This window comes from Myotis brandtii, unplaced genomic scaffold (assembly GCF_000412655.1).
Source record: "Myotis brandtii unplaced genomic scaffold, ASM41265v1 scaffold521, whole genome shotgun sequence".
NCBI classification, from domain to species: Eukaryota; Metazoa; Chordata; class Mammalia; order Chiroptera; family Vespertilionidae; genus Myotis; species Myotis brandtii.
Window position 1 is genome coordinate 104499 of NW_005369870.1, and position 26066 is coordinate 130564.

General features: G+C 41.2%; 1 protein-coding gene across 4 annotated transcripts in view; it reads right to left on the reverse strand.

Moving 5' to 3' along the window:
- Positions 1 to 5108: 5108 nt before the first annotated feature.
- The window catches only part of SLC12A1 (solute carrier family 12 (sodium/potassium/chloride transporter), member 1), an 89752-nt gene continuing 68794 nt past the window's right edge, over positions 5109 to 26066 (reverse strand). For 3 of the 4 annotated variants that reach the window (XM_005877497.1, XM_005877495.1, XM_005877496.1), the window contains exons 21-27: positions 22842 to 22985; positions 18148 to 18279; positions 17794 to 17905; positions 14795 to 14881; positions 8724 to 8859; positions 7296 to 7363; positions 5850 to 6157 (exon numbers count right to left, since the gene is read on the reverse strand). In XM_005877497.1, coding sequence (XP_005877559.1) covers positions 6022 to 6157; positions 7296 to 7363; positions 8724 to 8859; positions 14795 to 14881; positions 17794 to 17905; positions 18148 to 18279; positions 22842 to 22985 — 815 coding nt within the window. In that variant the 3' untranslated portion in view covers positions 5850 to 6021. The other variant, XM_014548777.1, reaches the window with a different exon arrangement.

Below are 26066 nucleotides of genomic sequence, written 5' to 3' on the forward strand. Positions count from 1 at the left end.
CACAATCTGGGACCCCTTGGGGGATGTCAGAGAGCTGGTTTTGGCCCGATCCCACAGGCCAGGCTGAGGGCCTCTAGTATGCATATAAGTTCTTTGGTTAATCTCTTCCTGAACCACCCCCCTCCCTCCTTCCCTCTGAAATACATCAGTCTGTTGCATGCTTCAATGTCTCTGGTTCTATTTTGTTCATCAGTTGGTTTTGTTCATTAGCTTCCACATATAAGTGAGATCATGAGCTACTTGTCTTTGTCTGGCTTATTTCACTTAGCATAATACTCTCTAGGTCCCTTTATACTGTCTCAAATGGTAAGAGACCCTTCTTTTTTATAGCTGCATAGTATTTCGTTGTGTTAATGTCCCATAGCTTTTTTATCCATTCATCTACTGATGTGCCCTTGGGCTATTTCCAGGTCTTGGCTATCTATATATATAAAAGCCTAAGTGACCGGCTGACCTGCCGACCGGCCGGTAGCTATGATGCGCAATGACCACCAGGGGGCAGACATTCAATGCAGGAGCTGCTGAGCTGTAGTAACTTGGCAGCTGCGGTTCTCGGGTGATGCACCTGGAACCAGAGAGGAGGGAGCCCGATTCCGGGGTTTGTCACCCAAGAACCACCCTCTCACAATCTGGGACCCCTCAGGGGATGTCAGAGAGCGAGTTTTGGCCCAATCTTTGCAGGCCAGGCCGAGGGACCCCACCTGTACATGAATCCGTGCACTAGGCCTCTAGTTGTAAATAACACTGCTATGAACACGGGAGTGCATATATTCTTTCTGATTGGTGTTTCAGGATTCTTAGGATATATTCCTAGAAGTACCACTGGGTCAAGTGGCAGATCCATATTTAATTTTTTGAGGAAATTCCACACTGTTTTCCATGGTGGTTGTACCAGTCTGCATTCTTACCAGGAGTGTACAAGGGTACCCTTTTCTCTATATCCTCACCAGCATTTGTTGTTTGTTGATTTATTAATAATAGCCATTCTGCTGACTTTTTTAGATTTTTTTTCTTTCTTATTTGTATGCTCTTTATGTATTGGAATTTACACATAATTTTTAAATTCCATTAGAAGACACATTTAAGCTATTTTTCAAAGTCAATAATTATCCAAATTATTAATTCCAATAATCAAATAGTGTCTATTGGTTTCCCCTTATAAGAGACACTGCATCCTGGAATTCCTGGTGGCACTGAAGGCCTGTCGTGTGGGGGAATGAAGACACTCACTCCGAGTAGTCAATAGAAGAGCAGGACTCAGAAGTGGAATAAAATTTATTTTTCTTCTCTTTCCCTTTTTTATGTGTACAAGTATGGTATATGATTTAAAATTCTATATCTACATAATCCTCAAAAGGTATCTCAATATAGCAAAAATGCTAAGTGATAGAATGTTTTGTCCTAGTTTAAATGGCAGGTATTTTTCTTCCTTAGTGGGACTTAAAATAATGATGTGTTTAAAAAGGTGTCACAGATGAGATGAAATCTTTTAATTTCTATTTGAAAGCACTTTTTCTGCACAAGGAAGGGAAGACTGAAATTGTGTCCAATGTCAGAATTTCTAAAAGAGGTCAGATTGACCTACAGGTCTCTGGGTCAGATGCAGGACTTGGAGCAGGGGGTTTGACCTCTTGGGTCTTCCTGCAACTGATAGGGACACCATGACCTGTCAGCAACTGGGTCATCTTAGCACCAAAGTGAGTCTCATCCAAAGAAATTTCTCCTCTGCTCCCCATGTGGAATCTAGACAGATCCTTATGTCAGCATAGGCCCTAAATCTCTGCCCAGGAAAACATTAGAAATACCTAGGTTAGTGATGGCGAACCTATGACACGCGTGTCAGAGGTGACACGTGAACTCATTTTTTTGGTTGATTTTTCTTTGTTAAATGGCATTAAATATATAAAATAAATATCAAAAATATAAGTATTTGTTTTACTATGGTTGCAAATATCAAAAAATTTCTATATGTGACACGGCACCAGAGTTAAGTTAGGGTTTTTCAAAATGCTGACACGCCGAGCTCAAAAGATTCGCCATCACTGACCTAGGTGAACTGGCTGCAGATGACCTATGTGGTGACATCCGCCAGCAGGGACCATGCAGGTGCTAAGACTTGTGCACCTACCGACAACAAGCAGATGTGCCTGGTCTTCTGTGATTGGCACAGAGACCTCCACTACACTACCTGGTATTGGTTTTAGGGAGAGACCTGGTTAATATCAACTTGCAGTGCCAGTTGGTAAGCCAGCAGCCTGAGAGCAGTGAGACCCAGGAACTGGATTGTCCATTCCTGCAAGTTTTCCTTGTGTTAGGAGAAGTTGTGCACTGAGGGCTGACTCTTTGGCTCAGCCTCTATGGCAGGCAGATATCTTTCTGGTGCCTATCAAAGGCATCCATGAGAAGTCTCACTCCAACAGCCATGTCTGCGTTAAGTGCCCACCAAGCACATGGTTTGGCCTCTCCCTGTAGCCATTTCTGAATGGTCTGGGCATCCAGCAAAAGGGATCCTACTCAGATCCCACTCAGTGGTGCACTCTCCTCCCTTGAGCTCACCTCCAGCTGCCAGCTGCAGGGAGGAGTTAGTGGAATTCTCCCAGGGTCTCCTGCAATGATTTTTCCATGACATGTTGTTTTTTCTCAGGAGCATTGATTGCAAGCTGACCTTTATAGCTTCCTTCATTCTTTCCCAAGTAAACAGTTTTTAAAAATATTACCATATGGATGGCATCCTTGTTTAGTATCCTACTGTGACATTGATTTTTCCTACTTTTATGTTTCTTTGGTCATTTCAGGGGGGATCAGATAGACAACAGAGAAAGAGAATTAGATGCCTTTGTTCCAGTGGTGTAGTTTGAGTTTTTAATTTTTTTTTTTTAACAGAAGTCTGGTCATCCTGCATTTAGGATATCTGCAGGACTTAACAAAGAGAAACACAATGAAAATCAGTGATTGAATATTTGTACATGAGACTTAGGGCAGATCTGAGTTAGACATAGAAATTTGGGAGATATCAGCATGTGGTGGCAGTCAAGTCCCTGGAATGGGAGAGACTGCTTGGAGCAAGAGTTTCAAAATCTTGGAGATCTCAGTCCCTCTCCCAGAGATTCTAACTTACCAGGCCTATGGAGGTCTCCAAGGGTCTACAGGTTTTTTTAAAGCTTCCATGAAAAGATTCCTAGTATTGAGTATTAGGAGAAGAACTTGTAAGACAATGCTTCCAGTATGGTCCTATGAGTGTAGGAAAATTTTATGTCTCTGTGTACGTGGATAGGTCGTAGGGATGGTGAAGATTTTGAAAAGTCATTGTGGGGGAAGCTGATGAGAAATGTAAGCATGATGAGAGGACAGAGAAAGTCGGACATCAATGCACATCCTTGGGCAACTTTCTCCTGCTTAGAAAGATGAGTGTGGACAGAAAGATAAGGGCTGGTTGGATTAACAGAGTTGGGGTGAAACAAAGGACAAGGGCAGGACCCTGAGGGCTACAAAATATGCTGGCACCTGGCCACAGCCCCATTCTTTCAAAATGTTGCCCCTCTAACCTATTCCCAACGCAGCTGCTCTTCATCTTAAAACCATCAGTCCCTTACTGCCACCCACCCCTTTCTCTCAGTCCATGTTTTCTCCTTTGTTAACAAGGGACTTTAGTCACTCTCTTGCCAGTAGACCCCAGAAATAAATAACTAGTTTAAGGTAAAACCACTAATAAGTGGTGAGGCCAGTCTGAAGGTTTCTCTGTGTGTGTGTGTGTGTGTGTGGTTGTTGTTTAACCACTACTTTATATGGCCCCTTTGGTTGGCATGGTGATGTCCCACCCAGACCTTGTTTAATGAAGAACTCAGTGCCCCAGCAGCTGGGAGACTTCCGCTCTCAGGCCCCCAGGGATCCCGCAGCTGCAGAGAGCTGCCTCACCCAAGTTCACACCCCTGCCTGGCAGGCCACATCCAATGACTGCGCAGTGAGGGGGAATAAAGGCCTGGCCCTCTCAGCCCTGCTTGGGACTGCTTTGAAGGGATCTTCTGTCTTCAGAGCATCCGGTGGGTCAGCTGAGGCTGCCCTCGGGTCTGCATCACAGCTCACCTTTTCCTCTACCCTTCCTGCTTCCTCCCCCTCCCGTCTGTGGGTGTGGATCCCAAGGGCACTCCTTGGTAAACTTGCTCCACAGTAAACTCTCTCTCAGAGTCTGTTTCCCAGGGAACCCAAACTGAAACAGCCTCTCAAAGAAACAAGAGCCAGACTCTGCGGTTACAGAAGTCAATACTTCTCACCTTTCCCAGAGACCCTCCCAAGTGTTTCAGAGAATGTCAGGCCCAGGGGAAGCTGGGCGCACATGCCCCTGGTCACGGCTAGTCATTGGGTTTCGGGTGCAAGGGCTCAAAAGAGAGGGTCTAATCCAGGGCTGAGCTAAATCAATGCTCCCACACTAGGAATGGGGATAGCCTGCTGCCGAAGCTTCCCTGACTTTTGTCTCCCTGGTCATCTTTCTCGGCGGAGGCCAGAAGTCCTAATCTCAAATCCCAGGTTTAGACAGCCTTCAGATGAGGCACATGATAGAAATTTTCAGGCCCACATCTGCTACACCATTGCGCTGTGATCTTAGTGACTGAGAAATAAACACATGACCGAGGCCAAAGCAAACGAATTTCAGTGCTTTTATTTCAGGTTCATTGTTTCCCTTACATTTTATCAGAATAAGAAGTCAAAACATGTCAGGAAAAAAATCAAGGCATGCATCAGAAAATAAAATTTCATTGTTTTTTCAATGTGATTACGTATTATAGGAATGGAAAAAATGGGAAATGGAAAAAAAAATCAGTACTTATGTATTTCAAATTTTGCAAGCTTCTCCACTTCACATTTTAATTGCTCTTTTAAATCCATACAATCACTATATAAAGTAACTAAGTAAATGATTCAGGATATATTTCTTTATAATGTCTGAAAATTTGTGGTGCCTGGTTTTCAATTGCTAGACATCTATGAAGATTTCATCTGTGCTAACCACTTAATTAGAAAAATATGCAAAGTAATACTATGGTGGAAATTTGAAAATATTTAATAGGAAGAAAAATTAAAGTTTCTATATTAAGAATGGAGTATATTTCATTTAATTAGAATATGTGCTGCCTTCTAATCCAGCTAATATACATTTCAGTCAGCAGCAAATTGAAGCCATATGTTATCAATGATCGCTCAGATCATTCTAAGTATATAATCTGTGTTACATTAAATAACCTTATTTAGGTAACTGCTTTAAACATTTTGTAGACTCAAGTACTTCTTAAAGTTTTCAGGTATTGATTTTCAAATCTTCTTTGTAGGTATAAGCCTCTCAGAAGGGCAAGCATAATCACGTTTCCTGCCCCTTCGGTCTTTTCCTTTGATAACCACCCCTGTTACTCTACCAGCCTGTCAATAAGCATTTAATGAGAACCTGCTGTGGGGCTGAAGGCTCTATGGGGGCCTAGAAGCAAACAAAAGATTAGGTCTGCCTGGAGAAGCTGACAATCAGGTTGCTGGTTTTCATGAGCATAAGCCAGCATGGATTTGCTTAATTTTCTTGTTTATCATCAGCAATGAAAAAGATGTGGTGTTTTTTTAAAGGTGTACCATTAACTCTGACACTGCCCTTAAGCTGATAGAAAAGAAAATAGTTCCCATTAACTAACAAAAAAAATAGTGACAAAGTTTATGTAGAATCCTGTGGTATAGTCTTCAGAGGTTTGCATAACCACAGATCAGATTTACACTATCAAGTACTGGACTGGTTTTTAATTATCCATGCGTTAAGTAAAAATGTGTTCTAATTTTTCATGTTTTAGGAGTAAAATGTCAGGACACTGATAGAAAATAGTTCCCATTAACTAACAAAAAAAATAGTGACAAAGTTTATGTAGAATCCTGTGGTATAGTCTTCAGAGGTTTGCATAACCACAGATCAGATTTACACTATCAAGTACTGGACTGGTTTTTAATTATCCATGCGTTAAGTAAAAATGTGTTCTAATTTTTCATGTTTTAGGAGTAAAATGTCAGGACATTTTTGTGGTTTCCTCTGACTAGTAAGACAGGAGGGAGGTTCTTTGTGAGGATTTCCAACCAAGCCATGTACAGCCAATCTGATATAGATCCTTTTCTGGCCACCGGAAGGCTCCTGACAGCGTGGAAGAAAAACAGAAAACAAAGGTGACAGTTACTACAGACAGTAGCATCCTAGTTGTCTGAGCTATTTAATAAGCAGTGTCCTGAAACTTTTATACCTCTCCTCCCCAAAATGAAGGCACTGAAATTATTTTGAATATACATATTATACCAATGTATTTCTCAGGTAATACACATAGCTATAAAGCAGAACAGTAGACTTAGGCATTGTAGAGACAAAACACAACTATAAAATTTCACTCCTCTTTAAATAGAAAACATGATCAACCAATACATCTCCCCCTTTTTTTGGGCAGTAATAATTTTTCTCAGTAGTTTAAAGCTCTTATATTTGGGAGAAACCTTAGAAACCAGCTATTAAACCACTCAGTTCAGGAGACCATTTTATATCTTTGATGGATAGGCCTCCAGGCTAGATCTTGCTTGAAGATATACTATCTTTGTACATACGAGCCAGTTCATGAGCTATCAATGTGAAATAGTTGGAGATCTTCATATTTAGCTATCAATCTTTAGGTAAACGAACATTAATATTTTCACAGCAGGTGCACCCCTAAAATTTGTGGGGTGAAGGGTCTCACCCTACATGGCACGGAGGCTTGTGAACATGCAGTGGACACCACACCTCAGGAGCACCTACCCAGCGAAGGGGCCTGTGAGCCTTGTTGGTTGGCATGAAGCTCGTCCTGAAGCAGGCCTGGAGGGGCAGCCTGGGTTCTAGGTGGGCACTGCCCTGGACCTTAGAGCAAGTGGGGCCTTCTAAAGCCCCTGGGGCCCAGTTTTCTAGGTTTTAGGGTGGCATTTATTTGCCTTCACTGTCTAAAATCCCACATGTTCCTTTTTTTTTTTTAACTTGGCACCTAAATAGGCATGAGCTTTTATTTTTATTTTTATTTTTTATTTTATTTTTTTTAGAGGTGACATGCGAACTCATTTTTTTTTATTGCTTAAATTATTACAAAGAGTATTACATATTTCTCCTTTTTTTCCCCCGCCCTTGACAATCCCCTGGCCTCCCCTACCCCCCAGTGTCTTATGTCCATTGGTTATAGGCATGAGCTTTTAAATTGATTAACCCATTCACTGAAGATTTCTCTGTAACATTCTTAAATGTCTGCAATGATACTTACAGGACGATGAGGTTAGCAGCTCTCGAGTGCTCCTGTAAGAGTTCATTCAGTCGAACTTGGCGGTAACTCTGTGGACAACATTCAGATTTTGTTGAGGGCTGTTTTCCCAGAATTATGAATAAGAATTTCTCTTCTTACCTCAAATTATGGACAAGTAGAAAAACCTCACTTTAAAAAAATATTACAGTTATTTCATTCAGGTTTGGAAATGTACTGTGTTTTAAAAACTCATGAGAAACTTTAGAAATATAAAGTATAAAACCAGACTGTCCTTGTGCTATAGTGGCTTATTAAACTCTAAGGCAGGGAACCAAGCACAGCACATGGATAACAGTAAAAAGTGAGTGACCAGTTCTGGGACTAGAAGAAAAGAAGAAAACTAACCTAATCTTGATACCAATTTGATATTCTAAGACTATAGATTAAATATTAATCTACCTTTCTTTAAGCTCTTTGGACATTTTGTCAGTATAGGGAACTGGTTTCAACTAAAAAATCACCAAAAGACTAACTTAGGAAAATAATTACAATGAACTATTTTGCAGTGATAAGAGTAATAATATATATTGTTATTATATTTCACTGGTTTCAGAAATGTGATTCCAGATATGCGATTTGCTCAATTATATGAAAAGTCCTTGTTAGAATTGGGCAGTTTATTACACACAAAGTTTATGATTCTTAGCTCAGTAAGTTTTCTACTAAATTTGAAAGGTTTTTACTATCTCTTGCTCTAATTTATTCCAACTTCAGCTCCTAATGTAGTTTATTTACATTTTGTAGTTTAGAGGTCCGTGTAGTCCTTTCCCTTGAATGTCCAATCCAATTCAAATGCCAATTATTCTACTTTATTCTATGTCCCTGCCCTTTTCATTTTCTCATCATCATGACTCTATTCATTGCAGGCCAGATGGGGTTAACTCCCATCTTGTGGGGTTTTCTAGAAAAGCTCAGCATTTTACACCCATCCTATAATGTGTGTCTGATCCAACTTTCAGATTCCTTATACAAATTTCATGTTTTCTCAGGTCCCTATGCTAGTTTTCACCTCTATCTTTATCAGGTTAAAATTCTTGTTATTGGTCAAATTGTGTGTCAATCTTTATCTACTTTGCATACATATTGACTTAAATTATCTTAGACTGATGGGTCTGTCTCCTATAAAATTAAACTTGAGAGATTTCAAAATATCTATCAATCACCTGAGTTTCTTTAAAAGGAATTGATTTTATATTAAATGAATAAAAAGTTTTCTAAATCCTCACATCTGGTAATATAATTGAAAAGCACTTGAAAAACACAGGAAGCCTGGATCTTAAATAATGAAATCCTATAACAGATATATTACTTCTTGATCTTTAAATCAACCACTGTTTTCTTTTTCGGACAGTTAGAGAGCAAAGTCGAAATTAGGGAAGACAAGTCTACCTTTTCCTTGATTGCTTCCAGTTCTGCATCTGTGATTTTCCATGGAGTTTCTCTCTTTAATTTCTCAGCAGTTGTTAAATCTTTGCAGCTTTCATGGAGACGGTATGGTTCTATCATCTCTTCAAAGACTTTCCAGCTGAAATGGGAAGTATAAAGGAGGCCTCATGGTGGGAAGCTAACGCATTATTTCACAGATACTCTAGGTTTGACTGGCTCTGCTGGCTGCAGATCAGAGCTGCATGTCATGCAAATCTTTTAAGAGTTATCTTTGCCAGGGACATGCTGTGAGTAAAACTGTGACTATAGTACTGCCTCCCTATCCAAGGAAAGGCCTTAACAGGTTTGAGGCCTTGTTAACCTTTTAGGTCTTAGATCCTCAGTGTAAGCACACAAACACATATATAGTAACTATTCTGCAAGTACATTTTCTACGTAGTATAGCCAAAGACACAGTTGTTATGTAGACACTTTAGCCCATAAGTGAGTTTCCATCAGCTTATTTTACAGATTCCATGGAAGACCTGCATGAATTAATGTAGGAGATAAACTAGATTCCTTGGGATTTGGGTAGGGCTGCCCTCCTCACCTTCGGTCCACATGGCAACTCCCACTTGTGGCCGGCAGGAGGCTCTGGGCAGGTGGGAGGAAAGCAAGGGCTCCCACAGGTTTCATGGCTATAGAACTATTTGAATGTTGGCTGCAGATCATGCAGCCTTTGTCTTTCTGCTGTTGTTGCCTGAGCTTTTCAAATGACTATTGTTCAGGTGCATGTCAAAAGAAAGAACAAAAATCAATAATATTTTAATGTCTAAAAACCTGAGGCCATTTTAGGGTAATTAAGAAGAAATCATCTAGTAGAAAACTAGTAGTAAGTCAGCACCGTGGAACATTTTAAAAATTGCTGAAAAATCTCTCTTGTCTTTCATAACAATTTCATAAGATCTAGTTTTTAAAATGATAGAGCAAAACAAAGCTTATTAATTTATGAGAGTAGTTGTCTTTGATATACAACTCTAAGATGATCTCAAATATACTTTTCTTCTGTTTTATATAAAGTAGCTTACTTATAATTTAGTAACTTTGGAATAAGTGATAATTAGATTCAATGTGCCATTTGTTAGGCTAAGAAATTAAAATATGAAACCATGAGTTCAATGATCTCCTCAGTTGGGGTGATTAGGGATTCTCAGATCAAAGTGCACAGATTACAAAGGAGTATGTATGCCTAGCGGTGTGCCTTTGTTGAGGATTGGAAAGATACTTAAAGCAGTAGGTTTCTGACAAGTTGGCTTATTTAGAATGGGAGACAATGACAAGGAAGGAAGAAAATTGATATGCCCTGTTATTCTTTCGACCACACAATACTTCTACTTGCAGTTCATTCCAACAGTGCCTGGCTTTCAGAGATCTTTGGTGGTAATCAGTGCAAAGGTGCTGGCCTAGGAGAGAAGAGCCTGGGTTCTCTCTCCAGCGTTTCCACTGTCCTCCTCGACATGGGTAACCTGGCTATAAAAGGGGTAACGATGGCTGCTCAGAGCTGGCATGAGGATTGGTATGAGGGTCAGTGTGACGATTTGGGTGAAAGTGCTATGAAAAGTGTGCAGTTACTGTAAAATCAAGGCATTCATTTACTGCACAGCCACAGGACTGAGGTTAGCAACTGAGAGGCTCTCTGTTTAAGCTCCCCATACACCTATTTTTATCAGGATAAGAGTTTTCTTTGCATCTTAGCTCAGGTGCAGAAAGACCAGTTCAAAAATAGTTTCCTAAGAAATAGAAGGTGGAATGAAGGTTGCTGGCTGTCTCCTCAGCATGTATACTATGCTTCCCCATTATAGTCTGGTGAGAATGACTCCATCCCCAGCATCAGCCAATCAGCACAATTCTCCGATTCCTTCTGCCAGAGTGGTTGGTCAGCATGGAAACATAACCCAGCCATGCCTGATGAACGAGGACCTAGCATTCCACTTGACCATGGCGACTGGTGCAGTGACTTAGATTGGTACAACCTAAGTGGTGCCTATGACCTGAATTCAATGACTGGAGAAGACACAAACTTTCTCACTGAACACAAATTAGCGAATATGTAGTCCTGGTTGCCATGGGCAGTCATCTTATTTTTATTAGCAAAATCAAATTTGACTGATGATTTCATAATGGAAGGTACAGTAGAGAGAATGAAAGAGAATTAGTCCTTGGCTGCAAAATTTACCGTCCAGATCAAGATTTGTCTGAAAGCCAAAATACACTTGGATTTTTCAGTGATGTTTGACTGAACATAATTTCTATTACTTAAGTCACTATTCTTTTACATGCAATTGAAACATGCTAAAGTGACACAGAAGGTTATCATGGGGTTGTATTTACCCAGTTGTTTTCTCTGAGCCCTTACTGCTCTTGGCCTATGTTCATCTTTGATTTCTTTACCCTAAGGTTTGCCCTTGAGCTGGTAATTTTCTTTCTTGTTTTTTTTTTTAATCCTCACCCGAAGATATTTTTCCACTGATTTTTAGGGAGAATGGAAGAGAGAGGGAAAGACAGAAACATTGATGTGAGAGAAACACATCAATTGGTTGCCTCCTGCAAGGGCCCCAACCAGGACCTGGGCCATGGAGGAGCCTGCAACTGAGGTACGTGCCCTTGACTGGAATTGAACCAGGGACCCTTCAGTCCGCAGGCTGACACTCTAATCCACTGAGCCAAACCAGCTAGTAATTTTCTATCTCCTAGCTAGGTGATCCAAAACTAGCTCAAGATTTCTATTTTGATTCTTATTAAATGTAATTTTCTTCTATTTTTTAATCAACTGTAGAGTAGGCCAAGCATTACATGCTATTAAAAATAAATGAGAATTAATTCAATTAAAATTAACTTCTAGCTGCCCCTGCCTTCCCCATCTTGTTCTTCATAATAACAAAGTTTAAAATTGTTTTAATTGTGTACAATTTTGCCTTAACTCATATAAGATTTCTTCTTTCCAATTACTGTACATAGCTGTTTTTTATGACCACTCTAGCATCTTTAAATGATCTAATTAATTGCTTCTAGTTTCTCTTTGATTTCTAGATAAAAATTGTTGTCTTTTTGGCCTATGACTTTTAATTCAGTCTGTACAATAAAAAATGAAATCCAATCATGAGAGCTTTTCCATTTTTCCTGGCTCAATTACTTTCTCATTAAATTTGCTTTTGTACTCCCTCTCACCCTTGTTCTATCATATTATAGATAATGTTTCTATGATAAAATGTCTCCATCAAGACTTACTGATGTTTTATGGGTAGTTGAAAGATTCATTAAACACAATTTAAGGGCATTTAACATCAGCCTCCAACATGGAAATTGCTGACAAACTATTTTTGGTATCCTGTGACCAAACACAAAAAAAAAGTGATCAGGAGATAGTTGTTATTGGTGGATAAGGACTGCCCAGCCAAGAAGGCCCAGATGGGAGCTGGAATTGAGTGCTTTAGGCTTTGGGCCCTGGGCCCAGGGCTGCACCAGCCCAGAGAAAGCGTTCTTTCTCTAATTGAACCAAGGAGTTGCCTTTTTAAATGATCACAAAAGTGCCAGATGTGCTACCAGTGGCCACATGTAAGATTTACTGAATTACTATTCTTTGTTCTAAAATTTACATTCAAATATTGGAACAGTCATTGCCAACACCAGGTATGTGACTGCTCTCTAAAGTAATATGGCATCACTTAGAGCCAAGTCTGAAGAGAGGAAGAGGGCGCTTCCAGCACATCTCTTCTTAGTATGAGGGCACATTACTGCAAAAGTTCTTTAATTCCAGTAAGAATGACCCCCTCTCCCCTATCTTCCTCAACACTTTGAAATATCAAGAAAAAAATAGCCAAGATTGTGAAAACAAATTCATTTTTTCCTGAGAAAGGGAAATAATCTCTTCATTGCAGGATGAAGAGGCTATATAAGAAACACCCAATGAAAATGGTGTCTAAAATCAAATTTAAATACCAGGAACAAAGCAACAATGCCTGGGTCTCTGCTTCTTACTACAGTTCATAGAGTTTAATCCCTGAAAAGTGGAAACCATGGCACAGGGGTAGTAAGATGAAGGGTGGCTTGACTATTCTGGGCAATCAAAGAATGAAGAGGTATGGTTAGTGGAAGAGGTTCATCAACATTCTCGGTGACAGGACAGAAATGATGGGTATGAGGGGGTGACCATGGCAGAGACTAGCATGAAAGGAAGGGAAGGAAACAAGGACTTGGGTAGAGAAAACCATGTTGATGGGTAAAGAGGCAAAGATATAGGAATAAGTTAATCAATAAGAACAAACAGTCCTTACTTAGCTGTTGAAAATACAAGCAACAACAAGAAGAATTCAGCTATAAGTAGATGACTAATTTGTACCCAGGGTTTATAGAATATCCAAAGTCAGTAGGATACACTGTGACTACCCTCTAGACAACAGTAAATGGCCCTGTACTTGCAGAGCATTGTCAGGTTCTGGCCTGCTCCTAAGGGGAACATACTAGGGACTATTGGACCTTCTGTGTTATGGAGGAGAATGCATTTCCACCAGTTAGAGCCATACATGAGCTCTTTTGATCACATCACTGCAAATGCCAAGAGCAATGACTTAGGAATTAAAATTCTTCAAATGCAATGTGGAAGGCTACCAGAGTTTATTGCATGAAAACCCAGTTCATATCAAAATATTAATTCCACTTACAAAGGAAAATTATATATGTGTTCTTAATTTTTCCTAAGTAGTTATAACTATAGAAATATAGGAATGCATTAGTGGTATATATGATGTGAGGAAATATTGCATAGTAACAACCCAGGTTGACCCTGTCGATTATAGCTAACATAGTTAAGGTGTTTTGTAAAGCCATCTTAAGTGACCTCATAGCCTTGGAGGAATCATGAATACCCTCAAACAGCATGAAGTTCAAGCGGGTTGTTCAGTAAATAATGCATCCTAAATTTGGATGATTTTCAGATATTAAGCTCATATAGGATAACAATCAAAATAAGGAAGAGGACGAAGACTTGAGGAATGTGAACGGCAACCCAACAAGAACAGGAAGGAGAAATGATGGTCAACAGAAAGGAGAAGAGGTCTAACCGGCAGGTGAGGACCTGAGACACACTGAGACCTTTGTGACTCTCTACTCTGACCCTTGGAGGCCTCGTTCCACACCAAACCAAACATATAAAATCACACCCAGATGCAATAATAAACACGACTTTGAACTGTATACAATCAAAAACATAATTGCTAATAGTTCACTGAACTTACAATCAGCTATAATTTACAGATAATCTTCTTGCATCTCTGGGAACTCCTGTGAAGATCTAACCTACAAATTGTTTTTAAGTATCATGGACGTGACACATTCAACAACCAAAGAGGAATAAAATGATATCATGTTTTGAAGACATTTAAACAATTATTTCTATTTTGCCATTTTAAAATTTTGGAGCCAATACATTTCCTTGCCAGGCTTCAGATAGTTTTAAAGAATGCCCTTGGGCCCTCAGAGGCTCGAAGTGTTGAATCCTTAGTGCCTAAAAGCTCAAATGGCCACGGAGGGCCGGTACTACCATTGTGCCAAGAAGGCACAAGCTGCTTCCACATCTTCTCCACCGAAGCTCTCCAGCCGGATGCCTCACCAGTAACGTTAAATAATGAAACCTCGCCCTGACTGCTCAGTTAGAATCCTCTCAGCATGCACTTCCTGCTAATCTTGCCACCACAGACACCAAGAACATTGCCTCACCAGTAACGTTAAATAATGAACCCTCGCCCTGACTGCTCAGGTTAGAATCCTCTCAGCATGTACTTCCTGCTAATCTTGCCACCACAGACACCAAGAACAGGAAGAGCAATTCTACAATGCCAACTAAACTGTTCTACCATCCTCCCTCTCAAGCTCATCTTCACCACACAACTTTTCCTTCCATTAGAATGTACTTGATAGTGCTATCTCGTGATTATTTGAAGTCCCTTTTAAAAATAAACACTATTAGGAAGTCACTGCAATAAATAAAAATGAGAGAGTAGCACAGGTAAAAATGGACCTTGTTAAATGTTTCATACCTTTCTTTGTTAGGCTTCATGTTGATGTCACCAATAACATGGATCTCCGCAAATTTTATCCTAAATTTGCTCAGAAGGGAAGCCATTCTGAAAATAAAAGAAAAAAACCACTCTGTCATGCCATATTTAGCTACTTTTCAATCAAAGAATTTTGTGTTTAAGCAATCATGTTTTATTTCCACTTAGTTTTCAGAAAAGGCTTTGGTTAGTGTTTGATTTTCATGATTGTACTTGATGAATATAAGAAGTGTGGACCAAGCTATTCCACGGAAGGCAAAGAGAAATTCCTGTATGTGCAGTCTCTGGAAATAGCAAACCCAGTTCTGCATTTATGTTTCAGGGAAAATAATGTAGGGCTCTCCAAGTGTCATTACCCTTTGAAAACAGGACAAGTTTTAATATTTATTGCCTTTTATTTTGCTGATAATTTTTGGAGTTTACTGACAAATTGGTAATTATATTGTGGACCCTAAGAAAACAGATACCTACCAAGAAGGGCTCCTGGTGGCTAACTGGGCTCAAATGTAAAAGCAGAGCTGAGCGGTGGTTTCTAAGCAGGACCCTCTCCCACAAAGTGCACTTCAGGGAAAAGCCTGCCCTTCTGAACTCCCTGCTTCTTGCACGGAACTGCCTGCCTGCACTGTGTTCCTGCCATCCGAGCGGCCCTTATGAAGAAATTATTGGAATTGTATTTCAACCAGTAGGACTGACGCTTTCTCAGTCTAATCAGAGCTGCATAGCTATAGCATCTTCACTGACCTATTAGAGCAGCTCCATTCAGACCAATCAAAATTGTGCTTTTTGGACCAATCAAACTATGAGGATTTGGAGTACTCATTTGCATGAGGACAGACCAGTCGAGGACCAGGGGTGGGAACTTCTCTCTACTAGTATAACAGTCCTCTCCGCTCTGGCTTGGAGAGTGCACTGTCCCTATCCACCAAAGGCAGAGAATGCCTTTTCCCAGCTAGAGCTGAAACACCAAAGTCTCACTGGAGCAGGGCAAAGCCCAGCAGGGAGAGCAGACTGGCATAGAACAGGTCAGCACAGGTGCAGGTGGAGGTGCAGCAGAGCCTCCTCGCCCCAGGGCCACCTCACCCCCAGGCCATCTCACAACCATGCTGTTCCACAGCTGTGCTGCTTCAGAGTTGAGCTGTAACACTACAGAGCTGTTGCACAACCGAGCTGTTCCTGGCAGTTGTGCTGTATCACAAAGGAGCTGTTTGCACTGAATCAAGTTTCCTTCTTCACCGCACCCCAAATTTGGGATTCCTACTGGCATTGAATTGATGCCAACAACCATCATTTGACAATATATTTTTATATATTGGAGGTTTTACCCCCTGGCAAGTGTACATTTTTATATAATTTGAAAGTTATAGAAAAATTGCAGGGATACTGCAAAGAAATCCCAGATTCATCAATTGTTTATGATCTGCCCCATTTGATTTATTATTCTCCTTTTCTCTCTTTATGTGCCTATATCTACACCTTCCTTTTTCTCTTTCTTTCTTCCTCCCTCCCCCTTCCCTCCCTCCCTCCCTTTCTTTCTTTTTCTCTCTCTCTTCCTTCCTTCCTTCCTTCCTTCCTTCCTTCCTTCCTTCCTTCCTTCCTTCCTTCCTTCCTTCCTTTCTTTCTCTCTTTCTCTCTTTCTCTTCTTTTCTTTTCTTTCTTTTCCTGCTTTCTTGCTTTCTACCTACCTGCCCACCTACCTACCAAAGACATTCTCTTATAGATAGTACAATTTTTGAAATCAGGAAATTTAACATTGATACCATACTATCATCTAACCCACTAACCAGTTTCAACTTTTATCAGTTGTCCCAATAAGACACTGGAGGATTTAAGAAAATATAATCGTTATAGACATCATATTTGTTTCCAGTTTATTACGGCCCTCTTTAAGAGAAAATAAATACACAAATCTCCTAAGAAGGGGGAGAAAATATAAAAACATCACTGAGTAAGAGCCCATCATGATTTTGTGATTTCTGGGAGTAGGTTCCAGGGAGGGCTCAGGATTTGGACATGCCCCGAGGGACTGAGGGATGCTGAAAGTCCCACCTCAGGTTTACTCCAGAGACCTTCGGTTGCACCACATTCTCCGCACGCTTGCTGTCCTCACAACTACCCATCGATGCTTCATGAGTAAATTAATAAAGATACAGACTAATACTGTGCTTTTAATTGGAAGGTTTCTTAACCTACAAATGAGACCCAGATATGAACATAGTGACTATGACCAAGTGCTGCAGCTCAGAGGTTGAAGGGCTGGGAGGAGGACCAGGTGCCGTCTCTGTTATCTTTGAAGTGAGCTGTGCTAGAGTGACTACTGGGAATGGACAAGTTCAAGTCTCCCAGAAGAAGCTATTGGACCCAAATTCCTCAGGCGCTTCCTTTCTGGGATACACTTACTAGTCAGAACATTGAACATTATACAAGACTAGAGGCCCGGTGCATGAAAATTCATGCACTGGGGGGAGGGGTCCCTCAGCCCGGCCTGCCCCCTCATAGTCCAGGAGCCCTCAGGGGATGTCCTACTGACGGCTTAGGCCCGATCCCCACAGTCTGGCCTCCCTCTGAAGGAGGCAACCAGGCTGATCAGGGGAAGGCGCCGCCCTCATCACCCTGCTGTTACTGCCTTGCCCTTGGCCCTCGCAGCCGCTGCGGTGGCTTTGTCCAGAGGGCGTCCAGTCTATCTGGTCTAATTAGCATATTACCCTTTTGTTAGTATAGATAATGACACTGTCATTCAAGACTGAGACAAGGCTCCTTTTTGAAAGCACTTGTAGCAGGGGATAAATGGACTTGAAGACAGTGATTAGAAAACTTGCACAGATAATTTATTGACCAGAAAACCAAGTTACCGTGAGGCCTATCATGGAGGCTTTGTCTTTATATTGGTTCTACCTCAAAAGACACGTACACTTCTTATAAATTAAAGTATTGGAACAACAAGCATCCAAAATGTTCTAACACATGAGTGATAAGTTACTTACGCAATTTTTTCTTCTTCAATGCGGTTAACCTTCCCTCCGACATAAATTCTTAATTTACAGTCTTTCCATTTTTTTCTGAGAGTCAAGATATAGGGGATAAGGAGTGTTAGCCCTGAAAAAAAAAAAAGAGTAAATTATGACAGAAAAGATGAGTATATCCAGCTGAAAGGAAATTAATAGCTTTCCCTCTTTTTTCATTCCCACATCCACAGCTCCTAAATCATTTAAAGTCTTAGGAGAACACAGAAATGTTATTCTTTAACTCGTATCTTTTTTAGATACCTCCCCATGCTGTTTGTTAAATTTATCAACACAGAAATTCTGCTCCCTAGTGTACATTCCAGAAAATTTTACCTCCATCATCAAACAGCCACCAGACATCAATTGTGCCCTTTCCTTGCTTCTTCTTAAATTGGGCGCTGGCTTCCACCAGCTTCTGGTTGAACTCCCCCACGTGCATGGACTGGATGGTGTTAATGCTGCTGTCTGTAATCAAAGAGAAAGTAGTATATCCATTAGTCTTTTGAGGAAAGAAACAAAACAATGTTCCAATAAATCTATTCAGGAAAATTGAGGCAGGGTCATGCATTCCTAACTGTTTTTTATACTTATAGGTAAATAGTGAGCTCTTTTCTCTGAAAAGGGGAGCTAAAGGTCGAATCCCACAGTAATATATATCACCTTCAGTAGTTCAAAAATGTTTGATATCAGTTTTGTGGTTATACTTTTCATTGTGGATTATTTTCAGGTCCTTAGTAATTGGTCTCAGAGTGAAATTATTACTTAGACATATAACCACGCTAAATTACCTGAAAAGAAAAATCTTGATTTTTCCAAAAGTCAGATATGACTCAATTTAATCATACTTTCAGATGTACTTGAAAGTAAAACGCTTACTCGGGGAGAGACCAAGATGGCGGCATAGGTAAACACCGGAGACTGCTGCCGAAAACAACCACTTCAAAAATACAACTAAAAGACGGAACGGACATCACCCAGAACCACAGGAAGGCTGGCTGAGGAGAGACTCTTCAACTAGAAGGAAAAATAACAGCACACCGAGGCTCAGAGGAGGCGCAGTGTGGAAAAAACTCAGGTGCGGAGGTGCGCGCGCAAAGCGGGCTGGTGGCTGAGAGCGCGGTTGTCGTTTTCGGTCAGGGGGGAGTCTCAGACTCTGAGCTCCAGATACGGGCGAATCGCTGGGGACTCGGACCCAAACGGGAGAAGCGGGAGTGTCTGGCATCAGTTGGAAGGCAGCTTTCCCTCCGAGGTTTGCAGCGGTTCCGGGGGTTCTGAGAAGCAGAGCCTCTGGGAACAGGACTGAGGGCACCATAACGGCTCCCTCCGCCCGCCCTGTTGAGCCCGCCCCGCCCAAGCCCTGCGCAGAGCCATTTGCCGGATCGCCTCAGGCAAAGGCTAGATTAGCACCTCCCCAGAGGACAGAAGTTTTCCGCGGCAGACACAGCTGATTCACACAGCCAGTCGGCCTGGTGGTCAAATCCCTCTAGTATTAACTACAACAATCAAGGCTCAACTAGAACAAGACTGCGCACAAAGACCACTAGGGGGTGCACCAAGAAAGCATAAAAAATGCGGAGACAAAAAAACATGACAGAAATGGAGGATATAGAGCTAAAAATCGCAATTTTGAGGGCTTGCAAAAATGTGCTAGAAGCTGTCAATAAACTTGAGGAGAGAGTCACGAAAACTAATGAGACCCTCGATGCTATGATAAAGAACCAACTAGAAATTAAGCATACACGGACTGAAATAAAGAATATTATACAGACACCCAATAGCAGACCAGAGGAGCGCAAGAATCAAGCCAAAGATTTGAAATGCGAAGAAGCAAAAAACACCCAACCGGAAAAGCAAAATGAAAAAAGAATCCGAAAATACGAAGATAGTGTAAGGAGCCTCTGGGACAGCTTCAAGCGTACAAACATCAGAATAATAGGGGTGCCAGAAGATGAGAGACAGCAAGATATTGAAAACCTATTTGAAGAAATAATGGCAGAAAACTTCCCCCACCTGGTGAAAGAAATGGACTTACAGGTCCAAGAAGCGCAGAGAACCCCAAACAAAAGGAATCCAAAGAGGACCACACCAAGACACATCATAATTAAAATGCCAAGAGCAAAAGACAAAGAGAGAATCTTAAAAGCAGCAAGAGAAAGAGACTCAATTACCTACAAGGGAATACCCATACGACTGTCAGCTGATTTCTCAACAGAAACTTGGCAGGCCAGAAGGGAATGGCAAGAAATATTCAAAGTGATGAATACCAAGAACCTACAACCAAGATTACTTTATCCAGCAAAGCTATCATTCAGAATTGAAGGTCAGATAAAGAGCTTCACAGATAAGGAAAAGCTAAAGGAGTTCATCACCACTAAACCAGTATTATACGAAATGCTGAAAGGTATCCTTTAAGAAGAGGAAGAAGAAAAAGGTAAAGATACAAATTGTGAACAACAAACATGCATCTATCAACAAGTGAATCTAAGAACCAAGTGAATAAATAATCTGATGTACAGAATGAACTGGTGATTATAATGAATCAGGGACATAGAAAGGGAATGGACTGACTATTCTTGGCGGGGAAAGGGGAATGGGAGATGCGGGAAGAAACTGGACAAAAATCGTGCACCTATGGATGAGGACAGTGGGGGGGGAGTGAGGGCGGAGGGTGGGGCGGGAACTGGGAGGAGGGGAGTTATGGGGGGGAAAAAAAGAGGAACAAATGTAACCTGAACAATAAAGATTTTATTTAAAAAAAAAAAAAGAAAGTAAAACATGGGATGATCAAGTTTTCTGGAAATAAGCAAGTGAATTAGAAGTATTCCTTCATTAGGCTATGTATTCACTTGAGTGCAGTTTGGGTGTAAATTCCATGAATGCCTGGATTGTCAAGGTGGCCAGGGATAATGTGCACCTTGACCTAGTATGACCCTTCAGTCCAAATGCCAGCCTGCTTTACTCCTCTGCTTTCTTTTCAAGGATCTGTGAAGCTAAGATGAAGCCATCTGAGCTATTTGAATTTCTGTGAATGAGATGAAAAAGCCAGGAAATATGGAAAGAGAAAATTCCTTTACTTGAGCTATACTTAAGGGTGCATATAAAATACTTAAAAAAAATTTTAATGCAATTTCCAATCTAACATGGACACAATGAAAGTGTTCTAGGGAACTAGGCCAGTGGTTGAAGCGGACCCTTGTTTCGTTTTGCCAGCAGGGGTTTCTTTGTTACACTGTATATATTATTTCTTATTTCCATGTCTTTCATAGCTGCGACTGTATTGCTTATTTCAAAGAGATGGTGTCACTGCGGTGCTGAGAGAAGAGCCGACAGCCGCTCAGAGCTTCCTCTCTGATCTAAGGGGTTCTAAAGATCCTTTGTTCTGTCTTTTGCTGTTTTCATGTTTGGGCCTGTCCATTCTGAAGCAATTATCTTAAATTGTTTTTATCTCCCTGGGACTGCTGAGGGAGAAAGTAAATGCATTTACGGAATGGGCCAAATTCTGCCCCCACTTACATGTATATCAAAGCATCCAGAGGACTCAAGTATGAGCACCTGGAGGCAGAGTTGATCTTGATCTAGAACTCAAAGAGTTGTTAACCAACAAAAGCCCAGAGCAGTGAAGGGGCCTACATGAGAGCTGTGTCTGAAATTTTAGGTGTTGAGTATAAAACATAATATTATTTTGCTTTTCCAAACAATGAGACATGTTGACTTTCAGAGGAGCACATTTTTGCCGAAAGTATTGTGATGCAGAAACAGGTTCCAGAATAATAACAAGTCCCCTTTTCTTAGTAAGTACATTAATGCTTCCCTGCTCCCTCTCAGCTCCTGAATAGTATTGGGCTATGACTTTGAATTTTCCATTGCTTTGCAAGACTCTACTATTTAATGGAGCAGATTCGGTGGACAGGTAACACTTCTCGTGAATAAACCAAATATTTGGAAAGGAAAAGAAGATAGTAGTTAGCATCCAGATGGTCTTATTCTAATATTTACACCCTTGAAGTCCTGATATACCACTCACTTAATATTGAAACACATCATTTTCCTAGAAAATGGGTATATATAAGAGCGACAATACGTATTTGGCTCTCTTAATAGCCCATGCAATAGTTCAGGTACCCAAGGGTACCTCTAGTATTTGAAGACATATATAAAATTTTATCCTTGGGATATAGTAGGAAAACAAGGAAACAAAACCAAACCCTTTCCAGGGCAGGAGATAGCCTCTTCAGAAGGCTGGATTCTGCCAGCCTAATCCAGAAGCCGGCTAAATCTCAGTTAAAACACCAGTGAATGACTTCAGTAACGATGGGATTCTTTGTGCGTGACAGAAATAAATGTTAACATTCTAATTTTCTACCAGCAGAGGTCGCTGTGGACCTCATTAACCTCGAACTGCCGTGTTTACGGAAAGAGCAATTTTCAAAAAATAAAAAATCAGATGTTTAGTTCACCTGTTTATGAAATTTATAGCAAGATTTCTCATTTTCTGGCCCTCTGTTCCTGGGGCGTATACCTGATATTCAAATATAAGCGCGTTACTCAGCCAAAATCTACAGGTAATTAGTATCAATAAAGTTCAAGTCCAGAATTCTGGTCTGTGACAAAGATGCTTTTCTGAAATTGGAATTCTAGCTGGATCTCTCATTCAAACACCTGAAATGTCTGCAAGGGGTGTGTGTGTGTGTGTGTGTGTGTGTGTGGTGAGGTTGGGTACTGGTTTGTAAATTTTAACCCTTTTTCATCTTAACTAAGAAATTTCTGTTTCATGGCACTCAATCTGCTCCCTCACCACATATAATTTTGAAAGAAAGTTTTTACAGTAAGATAGTACAAAGGGCTTGGCATTATTGATAAATGACAATAGCTTCTACTTTTCACCCATACGACCTTCTTGAAAAAATGTCTTCAGTTCTTAGTCAAGGCCTCCAACATCTTAGATGCTGACTTCTCACCCCTGCAGGTACTGAAGTCTGTAGGGGGGTTCACCTTGTAATATTTCTTATAAATCCAATAGTACTTACCTTTCTTAGAGGTTGGCTTAGTGATGTTCAACTTGCCCGCTTTTTTAAACAAGCCTCGGATGCCTCCACCTCCTTCTTCACTTTCATTGTCTTTGATCGTGGCTTCCAAAGCCAGCCTCTCCTGCTCTAATTTCTCTAGTTCATCTGATGAGAGAAGACACAATCGCTTACTAAACGCAGAGAGAGAATGTTTGTAGGAACACTCTTCTATACTACTTTCATATTAAACATGGAACATGTGCAATAACATGATTATTGTGTGATTTTTTTCTGAATGATTATTAAAAAGAAATGTCAGTAAATTATACTCAGAAAATAATAACTACCCAGAAAATAGCTCTGTGTTAATTATAATATGTGAAGTCACTAGGTTTTTTTTTTCCTAAGGGCTATTTAATGCCATCTTTACGCACTTCCGGCAAAAACCAAAAAGCCAGACCCACTGGACATAAGATCTTATACACCGAAAGCCACTTATTTCCTGACCTGAGTTACTGCGTCAGATATTTTACAGTGGAAGTGACAAAACTGCAGAAATATACTGGGTATACTGTATAGCAGGCACACAACAATGCCTCCTGAACTGAAACATAGAACTAGAGAGCAAGCATTAAGAAAGATAACCAAATCTTATAATAAACTTTACAGGCTCTGAATACAAATGACAGTGAACAAGATCCACCAACAGTTCTTCCCGACGAGCAAAACACTTTCTGGAGTGACCAAAGGAAAGAAGTGAAAGCTGAGATGTCTCGTGCCTGCCTGAACTCACATTACTAAAAAGGGTCTCAGGACACTCGAGTCTGGAATAAGAGTCGGGCTGTGCAGAATTTCCTGCCCGTGGTTTAGGTCCACTATCCAAACTTGGATGTTGTGACTGGCTGCCTTTTATCTTTTTTGGATTCTGATTGTGATGAAAAATTCCTAGCTGCCATGTAATGCATTGCATCATTCTCTGACCTCAGCCTGCGTTGGATCAGGTAAGTAAAGACTTCAAAAGCAGTCAGATGGCAGTGCTAAGGAGTAATGGGCTTTTCGCTCACAGCGAGCAAGGTGGCCCTCTTGTCAGACCCCCTCATCTTCTTGTCTGCTGAGAACACAGCCGTAGGAAATGAGCAATGTTCCGAGACAGCGAGCAGAAAACCGAGATCCAATGATAGGCAACACTGGTAGGGCTTCTGTAAATGTCAGCCCTCGGAGCCTGTTGCCTTATCTATCTGGGAAGCGAAGCTATACAAACTCTGGATTTATCAATTATGCACTAACTAAATCTGTCAGGACAGGCACATCCCTAGACGGTGCTGTTATTCAGCTGCACGGAATTGTCTGGCCCCTTTCCAGGTCTTAGCAATTAATCTTTTGCCAGTGGCATGAGATTTAAGGTCAAATCACCCATGTGATTTCCCCAAAGCTTCAAAGGTTCTCAAGACCAGCAGCTATAGAAAATCTGGGAAATTAGACTGATGGTATTAAAGCTCAGACAGGAGTTGCTTACCCCTGACTTTTGAAAGGTGAACGCAGGCTGCATTGCACGGGGAGGTCATGACCGATTATGGCTCTGCTGCTGGCTTTATGTGACATGAAGCAAGTCATTGATTTTCTCTACGCCTCTGATTCTCTATCTGTGAAATGGAAAATTGTAACCTTCCCCTTTCCCTAGCACTGCAAAAAGAATAAACAACAGTTCTTGCACTGGGCTTTGGAGCTCCTTAAAGAACAAAGCAGCCTGTGCATTCTCTAGGCTGAGTATTTATGCAACTCCTGGAAATGGGCTCAGTCATGCAAAGTAAAGTGAGTATTTTGGAAAGCCCGGGGTTTATTCTAGCAGTTACTGTTTATCACACACTCTCTAGGTGCTGGGGACTGTGCTGCCTGTTATTCCTCAGCAACAACTCTGAGCTAGTTACTATGATTATTCTCATTTTGTGGATGAAGAAAGTGAGGCTCAGAAAGGTTGAGTCACTTGTATGATCTCACCCAGCAAGTGACAGGGTTCAACCACAAAGAGGTCTGCTTGATTCCAAACCCTGCATGCTTCCAACTTTGAAGACCATTTGCTTTTGGCTTATTACTATTATTTCAGAATTGTCTTATTAACCCCCAACCCCTATCCTCAGGGGAACCGGAACACTCAGGCACATGGTATAATGCAAGTTAATTCCTCAAACTATAGTCCCTCAATTGTAAAGGGAGGACCCTAACGGTACAGGTACACATGGCAGGCTGCCCAGAGTAGCAACATCGGCAGCATCCTGGCCTGGGTGACAGCCCCCACCACAGCTGTCATAAACATTTTTGGGGCGCTGCAGGGGCAGCTGTGGAGTCACTGCTCTTTGCAGTTAGCTGGAAGGTGCACATTTGTGAGTTTCTTTGGGGGCGACTGCAAGGACAGTGGGGAGGGGTTCTTTTGCTCTCCTTTTTTGGCTGGCCCCAGTGCACCCCGTGATTAGCCACTAGTTGCCATGTTCTTTGTCCTCTAGTTTGGACAAAGGAGAAGAGAAGATAAATCCTCCTCTGTAACCGAGTCAGCTGGCTGAGTGCACTGGGAGCTGCTCCAACAATTTGCTTGAAGGTATGTACACAGCCCATCCTGGACAGAGCACACTGCAAACTCCCAGCCTGAGAGACAAAACCAGACTTGGTTTGAATGAGGCAGATTTGGCAGTTCCCTCAAAGACGATGGAGACAAAGTCTATTCTAAAGGCTACAATCTGCTCGCGTGGCCATCTGGAATAGGCACTGAGATTTTGCAAGTTCTTATTAGAGTTCATTCTTAATTATTCACTTTGTAGGTCATCTAAGGCCCCCTTCTGTGCCCTCCCTCCCTTTCTCATTTCAGCACTAAGGAGCAGTGATGTTTGATGCTCTGTTCTGACTTATCTATCGGGTGGACTGCTTGCCTCTGTTTGCATAAGAAATCAAGAGCAGACTTTGTCAACACATTTCTTTCAACAGGAGTGCTGGCTAGCTGACCATTAGGCACAAGGTGGGTGAGCCAAGGTAGAGTGAACGGATAGATATAAACTGATGTCCACGAGGCTGACAATGAAAATGACTCATTTCATCACTGCCACCACCACCACCATCACAACTCCCTTTGTGACCTTCTGGGTTCACAAAGCCCTTTCCACACAGTATCTTATTTGATCCCAACACCAGTGCTGGGATGCAGGCGGAGCTGGTAATAGTCTCCCCACTTTAATGTAAAGGAAACTTGGGTTCAGA